This window comes from Heliangelus exortis, chromosome 7, assembly GCF_036169615.1.
Source record: "Heliangelus exortis chromosome 7, bHelExo1.hap1, whole genome shotgun sequence".
Classification (NCBI taxonomy): Eukaryota; Metazoa; Chordata; class Aves; order Apodiformes; family Trochilidae; genus Heliangelus; species Heliangelus exortis.
In genome coordinates this window covers 8488547-8504289 of record NC_092428.1, presented here as the reverse complement: position 1 = coordinate 8504289, position 15743 = coordinate 8488547, and the positions used below count along the sequence as shown (strand labels likewise).

The 15743-nt window shown below is 35.3% G+C and overlaps 1 protein-coding gene across 1 annotated transcript in view; it reads left to right on the top strand.

Moving 5' to 3' along the window:
- Window positions 1–660: 660 nt before the first annotated feature.
- Window positions 661–15743, top strand: part of DNTT (DNA nucleotidylexotransferase) — a 60331-nt gene continuing 45248 nt past the window's right edge. The window contains exons 1-3 of the mRNA XM_071748615.1: window positions 661–863; window positions 3336–3510; window positions 9849–9974. Coding sequence (XP_071604716.1) covers window positions 661–863; window positions 3336–3510; window positions 9849–9974 — 504 coding nt within the window. The remainder of the gene's footprint in view (window positions 864–3335; window positions 3511–9848; window positions 9975–15743) is intronic.

Genomic DNA, 15743 nt, shown 5'->3' with positions numbered 1-15743 from the left:
ACTCCAAAGGCATATTTAAATACATCTCTACTGACTTCTCTTTGTCTTCAGTTGCCTTAGTATCAAAACATCAAAGTATTTCTTGCATTGTAAATTTGATTTCAAAAATTTTTTTTTTGTTTACTCCCTTAGAAAACGCTATTTTAAAAAAATGAAATTAATGATACAGGTGTAGCAAGTGTATGAGCTACAGCAGATCTGTATACTGTTATTTAGCTGTATTCTCAAACATAGTTCCTAGGTAACAATAAGATGATTTTGTGTATTTTTTACAACTAAACTGAATATTAAAGTGCCCTGCCATTAAAAAAGAGACATTTGGAAAAGATTTGAAAGTTGAAGTTGATGTAACTGGGCCATTAAACCAGTTGAAGACATGGTTGATATTTTGAGATAATTTTGCTCTGATTAGTATATTTGGATAAAATTTTTATAGGTAATGGTTGTTTTAAGGCTTATTTGTACCTGTCTGGAGTAGTTCTGTGCAAGAAGTCACAGCTGGTAGATAACAAGTGATGTTTCTGTTTGTGTAGCACCTGTTTATGGTTTCAGAGGGAAAACAGAAGAAATTAACTTCAATGGGTTGTGACATTAAATACAGCTGCTGCCTGGTAGAAGAGGTGCTCTCTCTCTTTTGGCCAAGTGCATCTATCTTGCATCATGGATAGGACCAGAGCTCCAACTGTATTTTCCCAGAGGAAGAGAAAGAAAGAGATGCATTCCCCAAACCTTTCCTGCAATTATGAAATAAAGTTCAATAAGTTGGTAATTTTTATTATGCAGAGGAAGATGGGGATGACCAGAAGGACATTTTTGATGGACCTGGCAAGAAGAAAAGGTTTCAGAGTAGAAACTGAACTGAGGTAGGAAAATGTTTGTGTGTAGAAATACCATGGAGTAATAATGCTTATAACCTGCCAATTTAATAAATGCAGTCTTACAAGTGATTGTGATTGAATTTTTAGCCTACGTATTTGATGGATATAATTCAGTACTTGAGGATTTCAGCTGGGTGTTCCCAAAGCTGAAATACTTTCTGTTGCAATCTGTACAGAGAGCAGGCAGAACAAAACCAGCAAAGTTTCTAGAAATTTTCTATTTTATCTTGTCTGTCAATTTTAATGTGTCTGTTTCTCAGCGTGCTGCTTCTCACACGGAAAATAAAAAATGTAAGGTGTGAACTTGCAAATGTTTTTCATGGGATATGTTTTTATGAATTTCTATGGTCTCATTGGAATCAATGAATCATGTCTTTAGGTGATATAAATCAGACACTGTTCGTTTCCCCTTTGAAGATTAATCTAAAGTTAATGGCCACTTCCTGAAAAAAAGTTAAATATGTGGAAAATATGATGAGTTGAGGGTGACATTTCTCTAGAGAATCTCTGATATTCTAATATTTTATCTTCCAGGGAGTAATACACTAATGAGACTCTCAAAGTTACCAGCTTATACTTTGGTGTAATATGGAAGAGCACTGGACAAAAGCCCTAGGAAAAAAAATATCACAAATGTGGTAGTTCGGGGTAAAAAAAAAATAGTCCAACTGCAGATTTGTGTGGTAGCATTTCAATAAGCCAAACCATTTTAAGGAAGACTTTCTCCAAATAGTGCTTTTCATGAGTGCTAGTTATATCATGCAGTTTGCTGAAAGCTACAATCATTATGTAGGTTCTCTGAAAAGCTGGAAGAAAACCAAGTATTGATAATTTCTCTATGTGTGTATGCAGATAGCATACAAATGGGTCTTCCCCTGTAAAAGACCTTTTCCACAGATTTTTCATTCCCATCAACTTTGAAAGCCTGAGGAAGAAGGGAGGATGAGATTATTTGTAAAGCAAAATTCAAGCAAGTATTGAACAGAAGTAGGCAATTAGTGTCTGATAGAAAAATCATTGGCTTCTCAGGAAAAAACAAAACTGGGTTGTTCTGAATCCTACATTAACAATCCATTGAGGACCGAGTAGAGGCTCTATCTGGGCTGCTTTGACACATAGGTATTTATTGCCAATATTTTGGAGTTGTTTGTTAGATAGGTGTTTTGTTTAATTTCAGTTTAGTTGCTATTGTATAAAGCAGAACAATTTAACCGTTGTTTTTTGAAAAATATTTTTCTGAAAGTACCAGAGGAAATGCTAACTCTTATGTTCTGTGCTAAGAAAAAAGCACAGCTGTACAGGTACCAGAGGAAACTGGTGCACAGCAGCTAAACTGCTGCTGTGAGCATACCAATGGCAAAGTTCCCAGATCTACCACTTCGTACAAATGCATTGCATGTGAATATTTTATATAAAGTGAAATAAACCACAGGAAGCAGAAGTTCTATGTCTCTAACTGCTTTTTTTCACTGAAGTAAAGATGTGACAATTTAATTAAAGCAGAACCTGGCAGGGTTAATAATGAAAGCCGTACTATTTTGTGGAGTTTTACCTAACCTAGATTTGTAATCTTTCAGATTAAAATTAATTGGGATTATTTTTTTTTTCCAAATGGACTCTGCTCCACAATTTGCTCAATACAAAGAGAAAGAAATTATGCTGTGTTATGTCAGTATTCATCTTTCTGTAGTACATTCAGTAGATTTCTCATATTTTTAAAATATAGTACATTCAATGCATTAGAGAGTTACATGATAACAGTTTTAATTGGGGTGAATCCAGTATTTGGTACACCATATAATCTATTGTATAACAATTCAGACTTAAATTTTATATCTACTAAGCCAAGATATCATTTGTGTAGGAGACAGGCCTCTTAGTAGCAAGGAAGTGGTCTTTAGATGGAGTGCATAATTCATAGGATTTAAATCATGAACATTTGACAATGCCATATTTAAAGAGCTTAACGAAAGTACAGAACAATTGCATTTACAAAAAATATATCACTAACTGTAAAGATTTAAAGAATTCTTGTTAATGGATATTTTTAATACTGTAAAGCTTTCTTTAATTGATAAGGAATATTGGAAAGTGGCTGTCAGGTGCCATAAAGCAGCCTTTTTGTTATGATACTGCTGGTACAAGCCAAATATTTTCAGAATTGCAAAACAGTGTGTAATGGGGCAGTGTCTTACAGCAGGCAAGTGATGCTGAAAGAAAGAAAATGCTGTGCTTTCAGGAGCTGTCAGGTTGAAGTCTTTCCTCAAAGCATATTCAGTGACTGGAACAGATATATTGTGGTAAGAAAATGCAACAGCTTTTCACATCCTACTGTACAATATATACTAAAATTGTTAGGAAATGCATGGTAAGTAAACATGGAAATAGCAGCTCTGTATCTGAGTACAGTTGTGTTCAGGTAAAAAAAAAAATTCCAATTTGTGCATGTCTTGACAGTGACTCTGTCACGCATATTGTGGCTGAGAACAGCTCTTACCTGGAGGTGCTGGACTGGCTGAGAGGACAGGATGTGGGTGACAGCTCCAGGTTTGAACTGTTGGATATCTCTTGGTTCACAGCCTGCATGGAAGCAGGAAGACCGGTTGATTCAGAAACGAAGTATCGTCTCATGGTAAGACAGCTCCTTCAGTGGCATTCAAAATGAATGACTGTGATTTTATTTTGTTTAACCTAAAAATAAATATACTTGTGTGGTGATATATTTTTTTTGCATATAGAAACTCTTTCCCCTAAGGCTTACATGAGCAATCCACACAGTTTAATAGATTAAAAAGACCTTCCATGCCTTCTACATTAGTATTTGGTAATGTTAAGTTACTATAGTTACTATGTTGGCACATACAAACACAACATTCCTCTAAAAAAAAAAAAAAAAAAAGTGCTGTTAAAGGTGAAATATACATCAATGAAAGTTGTGATACTTGGAGTATTTCCAGAAATACTTTAACATCATTGTAAATATCGCATATGAGATCATACTAGATTTTAACAAGCTCCTGATGGAATACTTTGACTCTTCAAAACAATACAAAAATATTAAAACCTATGCTGTTTGGAATGAATAGCTAACTACTGGGCCCCTGAGCTACCTGTGAAGTGAAGGCTGCTGCAGTCTGTGGACATGCATTTGCAAACCTGGCACCATCAATTAAAGACATCTTAAGAAAAAAGGTTTTATTATATTGTATTATCTCTCAAAGGGAGCTCTAAGTCAGAGGAGATTGTGAATGGCAGGCTGATTATTTGGTGTGTGATATTTGACCTTGAAGCAATGGATGATGATGACATATTTTTCTCTGAGTTGTATCTGACAAAATTATATGCTAATTTCTCAAACTGGAGCACAGTGTGAAGCAGTGGTATTCCCTACCCCCAGTACAGACTGCAAAAGTTGAAGGTTCAGGAGGGGATCCCCATTGTGCTGTGCACAGTTCAACACCAGCACACGCTGGGCCATGAAATGTACCCTGTGCTGAGGCAGGGTGAAGGGATGTTCACTTGTTCTGCAAGCAGTCGAGCCTCATGGTGAAGGATGCAATGTGTACCAGTGAAGAAATTAACTTGTACATTGAGATACTTACAAGTCTGATCTAAAGTGCTCTGAAGTGAAGTAAGGACCTTCTGCTGATTTCTGAGGGTCTGGATTAAGCTCTGTGTGAACTGTGACCCTACTGCAAAATGATAAGTAGGAAGCCCATGAACACTGGGACCATAGCAGGACCCACAGCATGTATCTTCCTGATGGGCAGAGGATGCCTGAATATTTAACAGCAATATTGCACTGTTTGCTGCTGCTTCATCCTGATGTTTAGATTGTGAAGGATGCTTCATAAATACCACCCTTCATCAAGAAAAACTGGAGATCCTTATTAATTCTCCCAGTCACCTTTCATTGCTGGAAGCTGTTATCTTGGGTTTTACATATAAGAATTACAGTATAATAACAGTTTGGGGGAGGAGGGAGGAGTGAATACACCAGATGGAGCTGCTGCTCTCAGACTCAGGATAATTCCGTGACAGAGTATGTGTTTATATTTGCAAGTGTTTCAATGAAGTCTTTTTGCAGCATATTTATATTTTCAGTAAATCTGCTGGAGGGAGAATAGACCAAAGAAAGTAATGCAAAACAGAAAAACCTGAAAAGCTTGTAATTACTGCATTATGTAATCTCACAGGCAAACATGTCATAAAAATATAAATACTGGGAGTACACAGAAGTCCACTAAGCAAGTAAGAAATCTTAAAGATTAATCTTTTTAACTTTCTGGAGAATTTCACATCAGGATTAAAAATTAACAAAATTCCCATTTATGTACATTCTTAATTTTTAGAGTGCATGAAGAACTACAGATGTAGATATTTCTGAAAAGATATTTTAATAGGTTTTTTATCTCTTGAAAGCAAGAAATGCCTTTGTCTTCAACTGCCTTACTATTTTTTTTTTTTTCAGCTATCACTGAGAGGGCTACTGCAAGTTGAACTGCCTTTGTTTTCTTTTATACATAAAAGTATTTTTGGAATACTTCTGGAGTAAGACTTCTGAAAAAACAGCAGTGTCAGGAGATCGTTACTGTATTTAGAGGCTGACTCTGCAAGTAGAGCTTCTGTATCTATAGAAGCATAAAGAGTTCATGCTAATAAATGTAGAATGCAATAAGCAAACCAGTGGCAGCTGTACCACTAACTTTAAAGCTTATATTTAAGACTAATCTTGATTATATAGTGGCGCTGAGGTAACAAACATTATTGTAAAGCAAATATGGAAGAAAGAGAGAGGGTTCTAGAAGTTCAGCAAATTCAAAAGTAGTGTTATTGTTTCATGTCACCATGGTTGGATTGGGTTTTTTTGGTTTTTGTTTGGAGGGTTTTTTTGTGTGTGTGGTTTTTTGTTTTGTTTTGTTTGTCATGAGAAATATAAATGAGTAAAGTAAGGTCAATTTCCTTTTTAAGTACTAGACTGAATTACTGCATAATATAATGTAATCGGAGTTTCACTAAAGATAAATTTTGTCCATTATGTCAGTCTTCTGAAATGAATGTAAATTAACAAAGATTGAATTAACAAACTCTTGAACTCAGACTGCATCATGAAGGCTTTGAGGTAAAAGGAGTGGGTTGCAGTGGAGGGATATTTTGGGTGAAATCTCATCTACACGTAGGTTAGTTGTAAAATTCCAATTCATATCAATAGCAGTAAGATTTCATATTTCAGATCTTACAGCAGCCTATTTAAAAGGTTGTTCTTCGTTCAAGACGTTTGTTTTAATGCATTACTAGAATGGCCATCTCCATCAAAAAAAAAAAAAGGGAATAAAGCCAGAGTTACAGACTATTATCTAACAAATTATTAATAGTTGTCAATATAGTACATATTTCTGTGGCTGGAAATGGTCTGAGAAGTGCTCTGGTATTAGTGATCTATAGGTTATAAAAGGCTGGGTGACTAGATCTAAGATGGTCTGAATTCTTACTGATTCATTTGATAATATTTGACTTTTATAGTTAATAGCCATCATTTAATTTAGTAGGCTATACGAATGTGGTAGCCAAGCATCCATTTAAATGGGAAATAATAGTGTTTCCCTGCCAAGAGGATCTTTTTTCAGACACACCTTTCCCAGCACATGTAGATGGCATTCCAGATAATCATCAAGGCATGGGCATTATTAAGTATGTAATGGCATCCTAACATGCTAGAAAGCAGTGCTGTTTCCCTAGTAAAGAGAGGCATAAGTGGGTTGGCAGCCTTAGTCTTAGGAACTGTGCTGTGACTGAACCTCTTCTGCATTTTTCTCAGTCAGAATACAAAAGTTGTTAGTTTTTGTTCTAGAAAGAAAAAGAGAATTATTTCCTTGAACAAAGGATTTCCCTGTATATTAGGAAAAGGAATGACTGCATCTTTTCATCCCTTGCCATATTATGTGACAGACAACTAATATTCAACATTTTCCAGAGTGTCTTTGTTGCCTCGTGAAAGAGAGAGGCTCTAACTAATGGAACAAATCTTTCATACTAACAGTCAGACTTTCCCAGAAAATAAAATGAAACTTATAAACTGTCTGCCTTCTCTTCACAAAATCCTAGATATTAGCAGGCTTTTTTATTGTATCAGTTCTGTCTGGACTTTACAAAGCTGCTGGCTGTTGAGTAATGTGGCCCGACACATCATCTAGTATCTAATGCACCTTATTCACTGCTGTTGAATTTTCTCTCCCTCTTGGCTATTTCCCTATGTCATTATACTTCTTTGTTTGTGTATTAAAAAAAAATTTAGTTTGACAAATCATCTTGTAGTTCCCTACAAGATTAATTCTGCAACTAAGTCACTCTGTTGTACAAACTGATGATAGCAGTACAGGCTGATTTTCTTGCTTCTGCTATGTGGAAAGTGTCACTGGTAAGGAGCGGTAGTGATGTTCACTGTTGCCACAGTCTTGATGTGGGGTACACACTCTGACGAGTTCTAGCAATTAATTAGCCTGCAGATTTGAATATTTTCCAGTGTTTGCCCATATGCAGTGTACCATAATTTCAATTTCACGTAGAGGAGTTATCTGTGGGGGGGGGGAAAAAAAACCAACTTATTTTTTTCTTGTATAAAAGTTGTTTCTTCCCAGTACTACAAATTATTTTGAGGTAGTGTGCTTTTCCAGGATTGCTTGTTCTACACTGTAGTTGCTATCAGAAGAAACTCTAAGTTTGTCCTATAATCTGTACAAATGGTTTCATCCCATCTGGTCTTCCCACAAAATAGCAGTATCAATCCTGTTCTTATGTTCTCCTGATGATAGGAGATAATCTCTATAGTTCTCATGCAGGCATAATATTCCCTACAAATCAGACAATAGTAATTACTGTTTGCAAGATGCTTCTGCTGTTCTTTTCTAGCTGAAGTTTCTCCTGTTGTTATAAATCATAGAATCATAGCATGGTTAATGTTGGGAGGGACTTTGAAGATCATCAAGATCCATACCCCCTGCATAGGCAGGGACACTCCCACTAGACTAGGTTGCACAGTGCTCAAGTCCTGTTAATTAAAAGCTGTTGATGATTAAGAAAAATGCTGAAATATCTTTGCTAAGGCAGGAACAAGATGTTTGTGTCCCAGCCTATTGTCTTCTTAAACAAACAGTTTCTGTGTTTATTTTGCTCTCATCCACTATGCCAGGTAATGCTACATGGAGGGATCTTGTTCTTTCTGTGTCTATGTCCTAATGAAGATAACGGCTTATTATTTATTCTATTCGGCAACTTTCTCTGTTCACAGCCTTTGCAGCTGGCACTATCATTTCAAGCATTATATTAGTTTTAATCAATCATAGTTTGTATGATTTAAAATCAATTTTAAAGTATGATTTATGAATTTGTGCAAAAGTAGAGGAGCAATGCTTTTGATCCTGGCTGAAACCCTTTTCTATTATTCCCAAGAGTGGTCTTATACATAAATATCCTTCCTTTCAGGGCATACCATGAAAACTGCCATATAATTCACTACTCCTTCAGCTGTGCAAGGAAATGCCTTTTTTTGTGTGTTTGAATGCTATTATTTAACTACTCTGTATGAAATATGAAGGTAATTTAGCATGAACTTAATGTGTCTTGGAGTGTATGAAGACATACCCATATTTGTAGGTTTGCATAGTACAGATACTAGTCTTATGTCTGCCTATCTTTGGATACAGGGGACAGGGCTCATTTTTCAATTACTGGGTTCAAAATTTCTTCTGTGTATTTTTATGATATTTTTTGTTGTTTTTATTGAAACATTTCTTTGTGGTTTTTTGGTAGTGCAATGCAATACATTTTTGAAAGATCTGCCAAATGTTTTCAGACAAAATCACAAATAGTAAAAAATACACTGAAATACTGAGAACACTTTGGATATTTCTTATTTGAGCACTTTTAGTGAAAGCAAGGGAATTAAAGGGCTGGGAGTATTAAACAGTAGAAAAGCTGGTTCCAGATTATCTTTTTCCACTTGTTCACTGGTCAGATCACTCAGATGTTGAGTCCTCACGCACGGAGCTCTGTTTTCCTAATGAGGCTATGGATCTGCTTACCCTATTTTGAAGAGTTCCCTTCCCACCCTGCCACAGAGACTTCCTGCAGACCTTTTTTTTACCCTTGTCGATTTTGCATGGAAAAAAATTAAGCTGAAAGCAAATGAAGATGTAGAGTTGCTTGGGAAACTCAATTTGGCACCTGGCTCTTTTTTGTTGCTCCAGTGAACACCTATAAATGATGCCTGAATTGGATCTGCTTGTATGGAGGGTCTGCCTTATATGTGAGAAACCACATAAGGTGATCACTGGTCTGGTGGATGCAAGGATGGAGTTGACTGTTCTGTGGCTGTGTTTTCTTTTGCTTTATAATGACACATTAGAAGATTTAGCTTTATGAAGTAATTCGCAAAAAGTTTTCTTTCACTTTACCTGGGAGAGGGGTAAAAGTTTGTTTTCAAGACATATAAACATTTTTCCTCCACCACTGAATTGTGATACAGATCAAGAAGTCAGTTATTTGTGCACCTCTATTTTTTTCCCTTGGTGTAACATTGCTGATCGTATATTGTACCATCTAGTGTTTTCTGGGAAAACTCTCTGTCTTTCAAGCTTGTCGACCCTTAAAGCTTTGTCATTTTTCAATCTTACTGCAAAAACAAGAGTAGTAGTAGAGAGATGTGACATATATATAGATATTTTAAAAAATGATAGTGCCATTGATCTGCAAGAACTAATTGCATAAAATGAAAAATAAAAAAAAATCACCAGATAAACTTGTATTGTTAGTGGAGTAAATGTGAAATGCTTTTCCTAGGAAGATGGTAAAAACATTGTTCTTTTACCACTTTTAAAGGTAAGTATTTTGGGACCATGAACTCTATTTTTGGTATTTAACACCATCTGATAGGTGTATCACTAACTCTTCCCACCTTTTTTTTCTCATTAGGAACAAGATGGGTCTCCTTCTTTGAATACACCAGAATCAGAAGTGCCATCATTTATTGCAAGCAATGTATCTGAGTATTCATGCCAAAGGAAGACAACTTTAAATAACCACAACAAGAAATTCACGGTAATACTTGTTCTATCCATGAACATAAGTAAAGCAATTACACAGTACTTGCATCAATATTTTCAATAGCACCCTCAGAAAATTCATGAGTTAAACAGGCAGCACAATCATAACAATTTTAAAAAGTTATAGATCTGCCATATTTAAATTAAAATTGCATGCAAGCTTAATTGCATCTTTCAATGATAGCTGAAAGCTGAACTCAGTGTGTCTTTATATACACTAAGAGTTTGTAAACACATTAATCTTTTAAAACAAATGATAGAATGACATCCTTAAAATGTTTTTCAGGTGTTCATCACAGTCTTACTTGACAATCTGGAAGTAACAATAAGCAAAAGTTTAGTTTGGATCAATCCAAGGTGCTTCACAATTGCTGTGCTGACTTCTCATTTGCTCAGGTGTTCAGTTGTAAGCTTCACATTTTCATGATTGCTTAGAAATGAAAACAGACTGCTTGATCAATGTAATTACTTTAACATGATGAAAATTGTCAAGTTATATAAAAATCTTAGAGACTGCCATATATCCCCAGTCTCATAACATTACACAATGCAGTGGATGTGAAGAGCCTGAGTCATCTGATCTAAATTCGTCCTAAATTATTGGGCATAACGGCTCCCCTTGGCTTGGCTTTAGATACTCAGTGACAACTATTAAATAGGAAACATTTGACTCAGAGACTCTAATGTAGTATAGTCTGAAAAAATCAGGAATATCTTTTTAACTGACATGAAACACCTCCTCATCTTCCTGAAGTTTTATTATTTGTTTTGTTATTATTATAACTTTTATGCTTTTCCTTTGTGTGCTTGCCTATAGACACACACAAATCTTTCAAGTAAATATTATTTGTAAGATCCATTTAAAAAGAATAACAATACATAGCAGTAATTTGAGGATAAAGGGCATTTACAAGTATTAAAATGTGTGGGAATTCAGAACTAAAGATAAACATAAAGCAACTCTGAAATGTTTTGTGATGTGGAAATGCAGTTAAAAATAAAACAGCCTCAATTTTGCCTTGTAGTGATGCTTTGAATTAGTAAAGAATTATGCCAACTATAGAATAGTTTATGGTACTCAAGGAGGTTGTTATATTTCCTATTAAAAAAAAAAAAATCACTTTTCGAGCAACCTGGTAGGAACTGAGTTTTGACCCTACTTTTAGTCTGAGGTTAGACTAGAGACCTCTGAGGTCCCTTCCAGCCCCAAGGATACCACTTCCAAACTGCTTTTTTTAAAATGACCACCCTGCCCCACATCCTGCCAGAAAAACTAATTTAATCTCTTAAAAGCAGTCTTTTACACTATTTACAAATATCAAACATGTTTTGCTGCAGGGGCTGTCAGGCCAAATATAGTATGACCCAAATATTCTGTAAAAATTAATTTAAAAAAAACAACCTATATTTTCTGTAAAAAAATAATTCTACATTCCCTGAAAACAGTGGAATTTGGAGTCTGGCTTTTTGTTGAATTTTCTGCAGTACAGCATTTTCCAGTTTTTCTGAAGGTAAAAAAGTAATTGTGATGGATATTGGGAAAGTAAAATAGCTACTTCTAGAATATATTAAGTTGTTCAATTTAATTATCACTAACATTTTGAGCATTAAAAGTCTAGAATAAAGTAGTTATCTTTTTTATGATACCTTTTAAAATAGTTTTTAATTTTGAAACATCTTAAATTTTTTTTTTTTGAGTCCTCACAGTATTTTTCCATTTTCAGTGACTGAGTACTATAATTTTAGTAAATATGGAGTTAATCCCCTAGGTGTTGACTTCTGGAATTTAGTCCAAGATTGAGTTAAAATGGAAACTATGATAGCAGCAACATTTTAATTGAGTGGTTTGTTCTAACTGCATAGCACAGAAAGCCAGTCCCTAAATTACTTCCGAGTTTATCTGGATACTTTAAAAAGGTAAAGTATCTTTTTTTATTGCAGCAGTCTTAACACAACTTGTATTTGATAAATGGATTTAGCTGAACGAATTAGTAGCAGGGCAGTTGAATGAAGTACTGTGGTTCCCTTCCGTTGTCCTATATATCAAATGTTTTTGAGTCTGGGTAGAAATGAAGTTTTGTAGTGACAATGTTGGCAGCTCTTCTTCCTCATGCTTTGACAGTAAGTGTTATGAGTTCATGCTGTGTTTTATTTCTGGAGATGGTACTGGACAAGTTGATAATGCATGAGTCTGTCTGGGTTCTGCATCTTGGTAGTTGTAATGTAACCCCTTCCTCACAACCAAAGCTTGCAATGACAGCTCTAGGCTCTGGTGTTTAGGAACTGCAAGAGTTGGCCCATTCCCTGGAGGCCTGCCAGTTAATCTGCCTAATGTCACAGGAGTCTGATTTTCAGTTTTGCTGCTATTTTGTTGATCTTGTATTAAACCAGTAATTCATGTTCTAAGATTTTTTCAGTGTGAGCACTTAGCAAATGCAGAGGCATGGGTATAATTCATTGTGCCTGCTGTGGGCAGCCAGCCATTACATGACAGATTTTCCCTGGCTCAGTGCTGTACATTCTGAAAATCAGGCCCAAACCATCTTGCGTCTTGTGTTTATAATAGTACTTTGTTATAGCACCTTTATCCTATAAGCCAGCACTCTTCCTTTCTCTTAAAGATGCTCTCTTTCCTCTGGTTTGCTTGAAAACCATGGTATTCAGTCTTGTCTGTAGCAGGGTCTACTGGGGACTGCATTGTGTTTTCAAGATGTAAAATAAATGGAGTCATTCTGCTGTGCCTTAAAGGGGATGTTGGGTTTGAACATTAATACCAGACTGCAATAAAATTCAGAAAGACATTCTTCTGTGAGGAAAATACTATTTAATTCTTATAGAAGAAACTAATTAAGTCAGAGGCAAATTTTTCTGTCATTCTGAGGCTTACTGCTAATGCCACTGAATGTTATTCTGCTTTTGCTGTTACTCATTGTAATGAGAATGTGGGTGTTTAGCATTAAAAAGGTGCTTGGTTTTATTTCCATTCTGTTACTGTGTTTGGGGTTGGGGAGGCGGAACCCAAGCAAAACCCTTTTTTTAATTTTCTCTTCCTTTTTACCCATGGAAAAATGTATGAATTATGCCAGAGGCTCAGCCATTTATTATTTCGTATCAAAACAGACCTCAGGACAAGTTCAGCTTTGATTTTGCAATGAACACAGGAGCTCTGTAGATAGGAAACCACAGAATGCATACATTTAATAATATGTACTGTCTTACTGGCACAACTTAATTCAGTGAAAATTCTCCGTACAGTACATGGAAATTACAAACCTTGTAAATGTATGTGAAATGTATACCTATCCAAACTGAACTGGTGGTTGGATCTAGGGCGGAAGTGCTCCCTAAAATGCAAACAGTACACAAATGCACTTGCACTTTTTGGCAACTCAGGTTTCTGTGTAGATGTCAGTTCTATGTCACTTTCTTTTATCACATTAATATCGGTAATATAAATTTACTATTTTATGTTTCTGTGTATTTTTTTGTGTATTTTTTTCTAGGGCAGTGTTCCACGATGGACGCTCTAACTACATTTTTGTGCTTTGTCAGCAAATCTTTTGTCACACTTGTTTTGGTTTCTTTCACATTATATGGAAAAATATGGAAACTTCTTAGAGTATCACACTTTTCTGATGTAAGAAGTGAGCCTGGTATTACTGGTTAATATGAGAAGCAGCTGGAGCTGAGAGATATTTATTTCTAATAACAAAGTGTATACAAGTACCCAGAGATCATGCACATAATGCTATTACTGTTATTCTCTCTGCTTCTTCATTTCTCCAGCTGATGTGAGATGATCTGATTAAAATCTTCGGATGTGGACAGGTATTGGTCTTTTCAGTTCAGATACCAAAAATAAAAAAAATTTATTCAGGTTGAATAAAAATGGGTCATTTTATTTGTTTGAAAATCACTTCAGTCAACACTCCAAGTTGGTTCAAATTGTCTAATTTTCTTCGAAATAAGTATCTGAAACTATTTATTTTCTCTCTCTGTGTATACAAAAGATATTCAAGTGCACTACGTCTATTCCCATTGACACACAAAATTAGGATTTACACCAGGGGAAGAGAGAAGAAAATTATTTTTGAATGGGTGGTTTGTTCTGAATAATTTTCAAGTTGTTTTGGTCAGTTTTGAATGGACACTGAACACAGTGTGGTAAGAACTAGGACCCACCTTCTTGATTTAAGACTTACCTAATAAAGTAGAAAATTATGGTTGAGAAGAAAAGCAATTTAATTCAAATTGCTGTTCTGAGCATAATAGCCCTTCAACAATTTATCATGTAGGTTATTTTTGGTTTTGTTTAGCACAATTTACTATTTAGCTCTTCAGTGGATTAAGCTCACCTGTATCGTGTTACGCAATTTAAAAAATTTTGCATTTGCCTTTTTTGTTAGAGCTGCTGTACAAATACATTGCAAAAGACAATTTAAGCCCTGAAGAGTCCCTAGCCCTGAGAGACCTCCCATGAAAGATAGAGAGGGAAGCAACAGTACAGCAGAGCAGTGGGGGTAGGCAAGGGAATAGGACAAATGCCTTGTCCTATTTGCAATGCCTTCTTTACAAAAAAGATTACATTTAAAATATGTTGTTGGTAGTATAATATTGCTGAGTCTTGCGGAGTCTGAAACAGGTCATTTGAGACCATTTTTTAAGCAGCAATGGAACTCCTCTAAGAATCTTTGTGAAATGAGCAGGATAGTATGAAGCCACTAGCAGGGTAGAATGGGACCACTAACATCTTTTGCTTTTCTGAATGTGAATGGACTCTGATATCGATGATGAAAGTTATTGTGTTAGCTGTTCAGCACGCACAAACCAGCATAGTATTATTATTTTCTGAGACTTGTTCTCATCTCTTTGTTGAGAATCATGCTCTTTGTATTGGTTTCACTGTTATGATTTTTAGCATTTATAATATTCAGTGTGCACACGCATTTTTACATGTGCAAGATGCTTACTGATAATGTTGGTTTCTTAGCAATATTTTATCTTTTAGGTCTTAAATACCAGCTATTAAATGAACTTCAAAACTGCTGTTAGTACATCCATTTCTTTCCTAAATCAACAAATCTTTGTGTACTTTTCTATCTGAGACTAGAAAACCATTCCATTCCTAGATTTTTCCATAGCCCAAGTCTCACCAATATATACTTTGCACAATTTCAGACATGGAATATTTGCAATAACTGAAAACTAAAAAAGCAGCCCAGGATTTATTTAGTGTAGCCCCTGGAGAATACCTTGGAGGTTATGAAAATCCGATCTGTTGAAAATTTCTAGAAATTTATTTTCCTTTTAAACAGGCACTCTGATTATTGATGTGATTGATAAAAAGATGGCAAGATGCTTAATATGAGAAATATGAAGGTTTAGAGTAAAGGAGGGGTCAGTACCTTGTCCTTTTACATCACCATAATAGGTTTCACTAGAGATCTAGCAGATTGCTAACTTTTTCTTAAAAAGTTTCATGTGCTTTTCACTGCTGGAATATGATTCTATGCAAACTATAATATTCAGTGGACAGCAGGTCCACTTGGAGATCAGTTGCTTTCTGTTTTTTAAGCAGAAATATCTCTAATCACAAAAAAACATGTCAGAAGCAGTTTTATGTAAAAAGACAGATCTGTAATTAATCACAGCATTTGCAAGCAATGTTTTGTGCAAGGAATGATAAATATTCAATAACATTTAATCGTTTATATAAAACAGCCAAACAAACTTTGCAAAGGCAAGAAAATGCTGAAAGATGCAA